The sequence below is a fragment of the Globicephala melas genome, chromosome 8, assembly GCF_963455315.2.
Source record: "Globicephala melas chromosome 8, mGloMel1.2, whole genome shotgun sequence".
In the NCBI taxonomy this organism is placed as follows: Eukaryota; Metazoa; Chordata; class Mammalia; order Artiodactyla; family Delphinidae; genus Globicephala; species Globicephala melas.
Genome location: NC_083321.1, coordinates 37354305 through 37366518, shown reverse-complemented (window position 1 = coordinate 37366518; position 12214 = coordinate 37354305). Strand labels below are relative to the sequence as shown.

General features: G+C 39.4%; 1 protein-coding gene across 1 annotated transcript in view; it reads right to left on the bottom strand.

The window, feature by feature from the left end:
• Positions 1–660: 660 nt before the first annotated feature.
• TSG101 (tumor susceptibility 101) overlaps positions 661–12214 on the bottom strand; it is a 58207-nt gene continuing 46653 nt past the window's right edge. Inside the window, exons 8-10 of the mRNA XM_030864926.2 lie at positions 3824–4026; positions 2299–2538; positions 661–1005 (exon numbers count right to left, since the gene is read on the bottom strand). Of these exons, the coding sequence (XP_030720786.1) occupies positions 916–1005; positions 2299–2538; positions 3824–4026 (533 nt within the window). The 3' untranslated portion in view covers positions 661–915. The remainder of the gene's footprint in view (positions 1006–2298; positions 2539–3823; positions 4027–12214) is intronic.

Below are 12214 nucleotides of genomic sequence, written 5' to 3'. Positions count from 1 at the left end.
GGAGAAGTATAGAGTAGCTGTCTGGCTGCCTGAATACCTTAAAACATCTTAAATTAGAATGTTCATTTCTTTGTAACCTCATGAACCTTCTAGTGCTCTCATTTTGACAGAGAAAATTCTGTTCTGCTAGATAAGCTTTTTAGGACATGTAGATCATTGGATGGGTGGCCACAATCTTGACTACAGAATCACTCACCAGAAAGACTGACTTTAGATGACAATAAATGCAGAGAGGCAGTGTACACTGTACCTTCCTCCTTAATTGTGGCCAGACCATCTTGCCTAGTTAACATAAATTCTCAGGTGTGTAGCTTGGTACTGGCCACTCTGCTCCTTTCTTGATGAAAACAGTTAGTTACGGTTCTGTCAGGCCTGGAAAGGAAACAAATCTAGGCAGGACTAGGCAGGAACTGGTAGGAGGGTACCAGCCAGGACCTTTCACAAAGAAAAGTCACTCAAATCCCTCAATTTCAAATATTTGAAAATTTAGATTTCTGTGTGGTATTATATCCCATATTGAATAGAATTCACTTTATATGCTAGAGGATAAATAATGCTAAATTTCAACTCACGATGGATGATATACTTTGCTAAATTAGAAGCCGAGCTTCTTATTTAGGTTTCATATATTTTTCCTAAAGATGTTCAGTAAAAGAGAAAAATTATGCAACAAATTTTATTTAGCATAGTCAGTCCCAACATTCAGCACAAAAAGAGTTTACAGAGGATAGAAAGTGCATTAATAAAAGCCAGTCTTTACCAAAAGAAAACAGAAAATATATTATTGATTCAAAATATTTTACACTTGAATGATAAACTGCAATAACTTATTCTGGGCACCTACTGATATAAGAGAAAGGAAGAGAAGAAAAGAATACTTTAGAAGAGCTCAATCTCCAGCTGGTATCAGAGGAGTCAGTAGAGGTCACTGAGACCGGCAGTCTTTCTTGCTTTCTGCATTAGTGCCCTCAGCTGGAACTGTTTACGGGACAGAAGACGTACATGCTGTGAAGGGGGAAAAAGTTTCAACAGTTTAGACTGGCTCTGATCCAGGCCCAGGCATGAACTATCAGACAGTTTGTAACCTAGGTGGGAGCTAAGAACCTAAACTCATATCAACTTTCCTTTGGAGCCAATACTTTAGTACATGTGGCTTTTTAAACTCACTGGATTGATGCTGGCAGGTTGTGTTAAGGAAAGCAGTCTTCTGAGACCCTATACAAAGGCCTTCTTCACAGGGAAAGCACCACATTGCAGGATCTGGCTCAGGAGTTCAAGCTGCACTTGAGACAACCAAGATGGCAGGGAAACATGTACTGTGATCCTAACAAAAGTTACAAAAAACTTTTGTACAGACTGTGACTGTTTGTTCCCACTTGGCTAAAAAAGGGGAAGGGCAAGGATGAGTATAGCACAAGGCCAGCTTTTGTCCAGTGCCTAGCAAACAGTGTACCTCTCTTGCCTCTCCATGTGTATCTATCTTTCCCTAGGCTATGCCACCCAAGCAGGGGACAGTGTACAGAAAGGAAGTCCTCTCTAGGGTTCCAGCTATTCATGTGCTTGCACCAGGTCCAAGAGTGGTTTGGCCACACGCTCATAGTAAGACAGGCAAGATCAGCAAGCAACCTGACCAGCCTCGCATGTGCACTGAAGCATCAGCAGCAGCTGTACTGAATATCCAGAAGATGGCTGCTATTATTCCTAAAGCCATGCTCTTCATGACCCAACAGAGAGAAGTAGCCAAACTTGGCTTACAGATCTTCATGTCTGTACAATAGCATTAAGCCTGGAATATAACCTTTATTCAGAAGGGCTCTATTACCAGCAGGGCAAACCCAATACTTCCAAGGCTGTTTGATTTGGGAAAACAGGTATAAAACTATGCAAGTCTAAAAAAATTAACAGAGGAAAAAAACAAAAACAATAAGGGTGGGGCAGTCAATGATCTCAGTTTAGATGATGTGACCTGAAAGAATCAATGGAAATCTGACTGTACCTCATGATCCACCTAGGCACAGTAGCAAGAGAGAAGGATTACATTCAGCTTGATGATATCTTGTGGGGTGGGGAACTGCAGCCACTAGCCCACTTTTCTTCCCCTACTCAGATGATCCTCAGCCCCCTCTGTAGGTGGGAAGACACTGCTCACAGCCATTTATCTCACTTGCTCTCTTTTGGAAATACGAAGAATTTTAACCCACCTCCTACAGAGAAACCCTCTTGATCTGTGGTTTTCAAGGTCAGTGTCTCTAAAACACATGTTCCGAAACCCTGGAAAGCAGAGCGAGGAAGACATACCTTCAGGAAGACGTCCAGGTCTATTACTCCCCGCCTCAAGGCTTCTCCCAGGTAAAAGATAGTGTCTTCAATAGCATTTTCCTCTGCATACAGATTTAGGATCTGTTTGTATAGTGGGGCTGTGGGAATGATAACTTCATCAATATCATTGTTTTCAGATTGATTTTCCATTTTCTCCAGAGCAGAACTGAGTTCTTCATCCTTCTTTCTCAAAAGTTCTATGTTTTTATCAACCTCAGCCTGAAAACAGAATAGTCCAAGCATGATGATTTTATACTAATTGTAATTATCTGCTTGTCAGACATCTACAATTCAACTTCACAGAAACAGACTTGCTAATAAAACAATGCTTAAACAACTCATGGATGAGATTCATGTATCACATTAGTCAAAGTTAGAGAAAAAGGTGTGCTCTAACATGCTGAGTGAAAACAGGAGATGCTGAGCTGAGCACTTTTGGTGGCAGTGATAAGCTTGTCACTTACCAGTGACAAATGATACTGCAAACTAAGCCATCAGACAAGACACTTTCCAGCAGGAGGTTCCTTACGTGAAAATCATAAAGGAGGTCCTTCTTTCAAAACAAGTGGCCATCTGCCTCAGAGGAATAACTTTCCCCAGTCTGTACAGATGATTCAACACATAGAACTCCAAACAGTTGAACTTTATTCACAAGATACAGCAGGTGGTAGTTGCAGGCTCTGAACTGTACTGGTGTCACTTTGCTGAACTTTTGAAAATAGCTGGCTATTGAGCAGCTCACTTTATACTAGAACCATTTTATTAGAGTAATGTGTACATACAAATCACTTTCTCCAAAGCCCTCTAACACTTAATAACTCTTTACCCTTTCATCAAAAATGCACACTTGCTGGAACAAATTCTCCATCACAGGAATGAAAGTGAAGAGTGAAGCTGGCACTCAAATTATGCTAGTGCCTCTAATCACTAAACAAAAGAAGTCACAGGGCTGACTTGACTCATAAGGGCACAGCAGTCTGATAAAAATGTGAGAAAGCTTAAGAGCTAAAGGTTGCATACACTATGGGTTATTAAGTTAGAAGGGCTCACCTAGAAGGGGTCACCAAAGATACTTTAAATATAGTTCAAACAACATTTGGAAACAAAAAAGACCTGACCCTTAAGTTTGTACCCAGGGTCTGCAGATCTTTATCACGACTTAGAGCTCTCTCAAATTCTTATTTCCTAGTAACTGTCTGGTAACATCAAGCGCTCAAACAGTCCTCCTTTGGGTCAAAACATTATCCCCCGGGGTGAAGGTGCAAGCAAAACTCCTCTGAATACATCCACTCCCCAATCAAAGACTACATTCCAACCACAGGCTGCATTTTTTTTTTTTTAACAAAGCTGTAGAGGAGCTATGTGAAAATGCTTAAAGGTGTGTATAATTTTCGGAACTCTTTAACTATACCCACAATGTTCAGGGTAACCACAGTATATACAGAACACTTTGCCATGGCTATGATTCAATCTAACTAGTACAACTATTCAATGAGTTACTTACTACTTCTTGATCTAAACGGGTAACCATCTCTTCCAGTTTCTGGTGACCTTTTTTCAGGTCTTCCTCTGTTCGTTTCAAGGCATTGAGCTCTGCCTGGGCACGATCCATTTCCTCCTTCATCCGCCATCTCAGTTTGTCACTGACTGCTGAGATGAGAGAGGCTCGGATAGTGTCCTCGCTGATTGTGCCATCCCTACTGGGACCTGCAGGAGAAAAAGGCAGAAACACTTGCTTATTTCCCAATCTCTTTCTATTCCTTTCACAAGAGCCATCACAAAACAGGACAAAATATGAGTCAACACTTTCAAAGTGCGAGGAAAGAAAAAGTTTATGTCACAACTTCATAAAACATAACATTTAAAATCTGAGTTGATTCAGAAATACTTTCCCTGCAAGAGATTACTATTAATCCATATTTACCCACTTTCTTGCCTTAACGGCCCAAACAATTAGCTATTTTCTCAATGAGGCAGAGGCTCTATCCCTACAGATTATTCCTAAGTCTCCAACAAATGGGACAACAAATTTATACCAAGGTAAAACATTTGATTCAGGTCCAGTCTATTCTCAGGCTTTACTGCTAAGCTGAAGGAGGAAGGAACCCACTCTAGAGGCCAGTAAGACTGAAAATGGGCAGAGTTTCCTTAAACTAATATACAGGTTAACGTGGCTTCCCTTCTGTAAGACTTTTACTCCTTTACCCTTTACGAAAAGAATAGGAGAGAGCAGATGTGCAAAGGAGAATGCCATCCAAAATTCAACAGCTGATAAAATTCTGCTTATTCTCAGATTCTTTACTCTTCTCTCCCAAATGTACCTTCCTAGTCAGTGTCTTATATAAAACTTACTCCTCAGATATTTCCTTCAGAAGGTCCTCCCTTTTAACTAAGTATGGATACTCTTTATGACTGTCAATGTTCTTTAGTTAGGGTCCTAAATCAGCAAATGATAAATGGTATTTTCAATTACGTTTGATGATGGAATACACATGGGGAATTATACTTACCTTTATTGCTTACAATGAATAAAGAATGATTACAGATTAACAGAAAGTATCGCTTCCACTTTGAGCTGAAAACTGTTATCACCTTGACGCTGAGTTCTGCTTACTAGGGGGGAAAAAACCCTTCAAGTCAGTTTGTAAAAATGTACCCAGAGTCTCACCACTCATGTTCCCATCCATTATAGGCTCCTTCCTGGTACCATGCAAAGTTGACTGTTTCTTCAAGGAAACTGCACTGTCCAAACCACACCACAACCAGCGCCACCTGTGCTCTTCAGCGTCCCATCTGATCACAACTCTCGCTATTCCATACACTGGTCTGGTCACTCTACTTTTTGTGGTTTTTGATTCGTAAAGTTGTTTTCTCCCAGAAGCTGGTCCATACCCAGGATACCCTGAGTGCTTTTCTGGGCTTTTGTAAATGACACTGGGAGACCTTGGAGTTCTCAGGTGTTACAGGTTTCAAAAAAAGAGTCTAAATCTAGAGTTGTGTTTTTTTCCCCTCTTTTTCTTGTTTCCACCACAGAAGAACTACGTTTTTTTTTGACTTGGGTTCTACTAAAATGAGTAAAGACAGTGTCTCCCATGGCCAGGTTTTCCTGAGGAGTGTCATTCGTCCATCTGCCCTAAGGACACTGCTTGTACATGGTGAAAGGAAAAGCCCAATATCAGACTCTCCCGCTTAGAGTCTCCCTCTTTCCTGTTAGAAACCTCCTGCTGAGGAGCCCAAACAGTATCCATCCTCCAGTGTTTACAAGGAGGCAATTAATACTTCTGACTGATTGTTAAAATACAAATCCATATATTATATGCTTTTCAGAGTTCACTTCTGATTTTACAAAAATATGTCAGCGTATTATTTCATATTTCTGAGAAGCAAAACTATTAACTTTCAGACAATGTGTGCTCTGGAATTCAGAGTTGTAAAGCCAGAGGGCAACCTGAGGTCTTGTTTTTCACATCCCTGGCCTCTCAACACCTGACTTTTCCAAAGTGTTCTCATCAATTTACCAGCTACTGCATCACCTCTGGGCTCATTCCACTCACATTTTCCTGTCATCTTCCTCTCTGACCACCTCTTTATTCACAACCTCCTGTATAGACACTGGGATGACTCTAGCAACCTCCCCAAATTCATCAATTCTTATCTCCACTCATTCCTTTTCGTACCTTTGACCTCCCTTTCTTCCACTCCTGGTCCCAGTATCTCCCCTCAGTCCCAACTCCTTGCCCATCTCTCTTAGTCCTGTATACAGGCTGCCTGCCATGGCAGCCTCTCTCTCATTCTGTCAGATCACCAGGACTTCTAATTCCAAAGGCCTCACCTGCCATAACCTAACCCAAATCCTCAATCCTTTGGATTCTTTCAGAAAGCCTTAAGCCCTCCTTTTACCATTTTCCCACAAAGGCAAAAAAAATCCTCAGAACATCTTCAAGGATTGAAAGGACCAGATAGGAGTCTTCCACTCTCTTCTCCCATTCTGCTTTGGAACAAGAATCCTAACCCTTTAATTATGTGCTTCACTCCTCACCATTCAAAAGTACCCGCCTCCCTTTCTCAGCATGATTTAAAGACTTCGCAGCTGTTTTATTTTCTGATATAAATCGCACCAATGTTTCCTTAGGTCAGTCTCCCAAGGCAATAGAAATAAAAATGAAAATAAACAAATGGGACCTAATCAAACTTACAAGCTTTTGCACAGCAAAGGAAACCATAAGCAAACTGAACAGACAACCTACAGAATGGGAGAAAATATTTGCAAAAGATGTGACCAACAAGGGCTTAAAATTTCTAAAATATACAAACAACTCATATAACTCAACAACAAAAAAACAAACAACCCAATCAAAAATTGGGCAGAAGACCTAAATAGACATGTCTCCAAAGAAGACATACAGGTGGCCAACAGGCACATGAAAAGATGCTCAACATCGCTAATTATTACAGAAATGCAAACCAAAACTACAATGAGGTATCACCTCACACCAGTAAGAATAACCATCATTAAAAAGTCTACAAATAACAAATGCTAGAGGGTGTGGAGGAAAGGGAACCCTCCCACACTGTTGGTGGGAATGTAAGTTGGTGCAGCCACTGTGGAAAACTATGGAGGTTCCTCAGAAAACTAAAAATAGAACTACCATATGATCCAGCAATCCTACTCCTGGGCATATATCCAGACAAAACTATAATTGAAAAACATAACATGCACCCCTATGTTCATAGCAGCACTATTTACAATAGCCAAGACATGGAAACAACCTAAATGTCCATCAACAGATGAATGGATAAAGAAGATGTGGTACAATATATACACTGGAATACTACTCAACCATAAAAAAACACGAAATAATGCCATTTACAGCAAGATGGATGCAACTAGAGATTATTATACTAAGTGAACTAAGTCAGAGAAAGACAAATACCATATGATATCACTTACATGTGGAATCTAAAATATGACACAAATGAACCTATCTATGAAACAGAAACAGAGTCAGGGACATATAGAATAGACTGGTGGTTGCCAAGGGGGAGGGGAGTGGGAGAGGACAGGAGTGGGAGTTTGGAATCAGCAGATGCAAACTGGTATATATATAGAATGGATAAACAAGGTCCTACTGTATAGCACAGGGAATTATATTCAATATCCTGTAATAAACCGTAATGGAAAAGAATATGAAAAAGAATGTATATATAACTGAGTCACTTTCCTAATTAACATCATCAACTATACTTCAATTAAAAAAAAAAGACAAAAAAAATGACTTAGCTGTTTATTTGTAGAGAATTTATGCCAAACCAAAATCTCTAGTTTCTTATATCGCACTATTAAGTCCTAAGTGAGAGCAAAAAGGGGTAATTTCTACAAGTTTAGAATTTTGTGCCCAAAGGATGATTTACAAAATAATGACTAGTGGAGATGGTATCTCATTAAGTCCCCATTTTATGATAAAGATGCATTAACAACAGGAATTTAAAAACTTGTTTCTAAAAGAACTTTCTTATTATATCCTATATGAAATGGTTCCTGTGAGATACAACAAACCTTCTCCCAGAGATTGGGGAACCCAAATTATATGAATATGGTTAGGTATTCAAATGTCTGGTCAGTCATATGCAGCAGTTAGTGTCCCATTTATCTGTGTAGAAGTTATCTGAACTAATACAAGCTTAAGGGTCTTTTTGTAACTAGTCTGTATTTTTCACACACAACCATATCAACAAACTTTGTTAAAATCACTACATTAAAATGAATCAAGGGACTTACCTGGTGGCGCAGCGGTTAAGATTCCAAGCTCCCAATGCAGGGGGCCTGGGTTCAATCCCTGGTCAGGGAACTAGATCCCACATGCATGCTGCAACTAAGTGTTCACATGCCACAACTAAGGAGCCGGTGAGCCACAACTAAGGAGCCTACTGGCCACAAGTGAGAAGCACATGTGCCACAACTAAGACCCAGCAAACCAAATAAATAAATAAAATAAATATTATAAATAAAATGAATCAAGTTATAATGATGTTGAATTTTCAAAAACCAATTTTAAAAAACACACTTAAATCCTGGAATTTACATTCTGTTTCTCTTATAAAATACGTTAAGGCAAATGCTACAATACAGGGCCAAATAAGTCCTTCCAAATAAGTCTCCAGCTAAAGCCATTAACATTCAAAATGGGAATCAAGCTGAGGCAGCAATCACCTGGCTTTCTATAAAGGTCACAGTTCACCCGAGGAGGCTAGAAATGCCAAGGTTAGACTTAGTCCTCTCCTCTACCACACATAGACCTTTTTATACAGTATATTTGAACACTTTAAATCCATCTACTTTCTAAAAAGAAGAAAAAAACTAATTAAGATCTGCAATGTGAATGCCAAGAGAAAAACCCAGATTAAAGTTCAAAATTGAATGAACCATGACACTTTAAGAGATTGTTTATATAAGTAAGAAAAACGTTTGGTAGAAGGTTCTTATTCTTGATTGCTCTTCAAACAAAAAAATCTTTATTTTCCTCAAACGTCTTAAGAGAAATTTTAATATTCTTTATACCTGCTATAACAAGCCTTGGATTAATGAGTTTGTGGCAAACTGCCATACCTCAAGTCCCCACACATTGTTGACCTTTACTCATGCAGAGTCGGATTTCAGAAGTGCCCTTCTACAATTCCAGATTAGCAGCAATTGAAAAGGTAACATAGATTTTGAGAAACAATCCTGAACAAAAACTTCATTTAAATGTCAGATAGGATCCAATCACTAAACTTAATCCTTAGGAAATAAGACGATTTTTCTACTATTAGGAAACCAATACTCTACTCAGTGGATCTGATAATTCAATGAATAATTTAGGCCAGTATCTTCAAAGTACACTGGTATATACACTACCTGATTTTAAACCATCTTTAAACACTTAAAGATAATCAGTTTTATTTATCTCCTAACAGTACTTACTGATGATCATTACTTCCTACAACTCAAAAAGGAGCTCATTTATATTAGAGAAAGAATCCATGGTAACCTCAAAGAAAAATACAAAATAACTATAAACAGTAACTTTTCTGATCTTACCTCTAACCAGCAAAGTGAATCACTTGCCCCCGCCCCCAGCATTTTTCCTTCCTGAAGTTACTTGCTCAAGACCCACATAAGATCTTTGGTCGGGCATTTGTGCTACAGAGCAAACTATGGAGCCTAAGCAATCTGAAACAAAAGACTATTGACCCATCTACTGAGAAACTGGGTCAAGCCCATGTGGATCACTGGATCAAGCCCGTATTATTTCCTTTTAGAATAAAAACAGAAAAACAGGTCAATCTCTGAAACAGGAGAAACATTTCAAACAACTATATGAGCAGAGTCATTCTGATTCGTGCTATTAAACACAAATCAGGCAAATTCATTAAGCTGCTTACAAAAGGCTTTTATTTATAGTCTATGAATATATAAGCTTCTAATACTACTGGCCAGGCTCTGGGTGGGCTATGGAACTTTCTTCCAAAGAAATCAGGGGACCTCAATTTATCTTTTAAACACTATTAGAGCAGTACTCTTTATTTAAACTCTAGAAAGTTTCTATTACCACAATCAATGAGAAAAAGAAAAACAGGTTTACACTTCTTGAATATAAACACACAGCGCAAAGAAAGATTTAGATTAATTTACATAACAATTCAAGTTTCAAAAGTGGAGGTTAAGTATAGACCTTTTTTTTTTTTTTTTGTGGTATGCGGGCCTCTCACTGTTGCGGCCTCTCCCGTCTCCCGCTTAGGCTCCAGACGTGCAGGCTCAGTGGCCATGGCTCACGGGCCCAGCCGCTCTGCGGCATGTGGGATCTTCCCCGACCGGGGCACGAACCCGTGTCCCCTGCATTGGCAGGCGGACTCTCAACCACTGCGCCACCAGGGAAGCCCTAGACCTTATTAAAATAGATGCCAAAGTAGTAACTACTTCAAAAAATAAATGGCGCTACAAAATCATTCAACTATCATAATCATGAAAGATGCTACAAGCAGGCTTAAGCACAAAGGGCAATTAATCTGAAGGACAGATTCCATCCTTTAAAACCAAATGGGTCAGAATCAAAGTCATACCTTAAAATTATTTTGTGAACAAGAACAATTTAAGAATCTACCATGTTAAAGAACAAAACTGGAGGTATCATGCTCCCTGATTTCAAACTACACTACAAAGCTTTTCAGTAATCAAAACAGTATGGTACTGGCATAAAAACAGACACATAGATCAACTGGACAGAACAGAGAGTCCAGAAATAAACCCACACTTATATGGTCAATTAATCTATGATAAAGGAGGGAAGAATACAGAACGGGGAAAAGACAGCCTCTTCAATAAATGGTTTTGGGAAAACTGGACTTTCTCACACTATATACAAAAATAAACTCAGAATGGGTTAAAATTAAATGTAAGACCTGAAACCGTTAAGACTCCTAGAAGAAAACATAAGCTGTACTAGGGATGTAATGTACAACATGATTAATACAATTAACACTGCTATATTTTATTTATTTTTGTTTATTTATTTATGGCTGCCTTGGGTTTTCACTGCTGCGCATGGGCTTAGTTGCAGTGAGCAGGGGCTACTCTTCGTTGCGGTGCATGGGCTTCTCATTGCAGTGGCTTCTCTTGTTGCGGAGCAAGGCCTCTAGGAGCACAGGCTTCAGTAGTTGTGGCACGCAGCTTCAGTAGTTGTGCTTCGCGGGCTCTAGAGCTCAGGCTCTAGAGCGCAGGCTCAGTAGTTGTGGCGCACGGGTTTAGCTGTTCCGCAGCATGTGGGATCTTCCTGGACCAGGGTCGAACCCATGTCCCCTGCACTGGCAGGTGGATTCTTAACCACTGCACCACCAGGGAAGTCCTGCTATATGTTATATAGGAAAGTTGTTAAGAGTAAATCCTAAAGAGTTCTCATCACAAAGAAAAAAAATATATTTTCTTGTATCTGTAGGAGATGACAGACGTTCACTAAACTTACTGTGGTGATCATTTCATGATGTATGTAAGTCAAATCATTATGCTGTACACCTTAAACTTATAAAGTGCTGTAAGTCAAGAAAAAAAAGTTAAAAAAAAAAAAGAAAACATGGGGAGTACTCTGACATTGGTCTTAATATTTTTTTGGATATGTCTCTTCAGGCAAGGGAAACAAAAGCAAAAAAAAACCCCAAAAAACAAACAAACAAAAAAACCAAATGGGAGACTACATCAAACTAAAAAAGCTTTTGACCAGCAAAGGAAACTATCAACAAAAAGAAAACGCAGCCTACTGAATGGGAGAAGATGGCTGCAAAAAATATCCGATAAGGGGTTAATATCCAAAATATACAAAGAACTCATACAAGTCAACATCAAAAAACGAACGGCCTGATTAAAAAATGGGCAGAGAACCTGAAGAGTTTTCCAAAGAAGGCATACAGATGGCCAACAGGCACATGAAAAGATGCTCAACATCACTAATCATCAGGGAAATGCAATCAAGACCACAATGAGGTATCACCTCACACGTGTCAGAATGGCTATTATCAAAAAGAAAACAAATAATAAGTGCTGGTGAGGATGTGGAGAAAAGGAAACCCGTGCTAGTAGTAATGCAAATTGGTGCAGCCACTATGGAAAACAATATGGAGGGGTTCCTCAAAAAATTAAAAATAAAACTACCGTATGACCCAGCAATTCCACTTCTGGGTATTTTTCTGAAGAAAACAAACACAGTCATTCAAAAAGATGTATGCACCCCTGTGTACTGCAGCATTATTACAATAGCCAAGATATGGAAGGAAGCAACCTAAGTGTCCATCCATAGATGAATGATTACCCCTCCTCAGCGTATGTGACCACATCCTCTGTCCCCACACTGGTCCGAGCCACCAT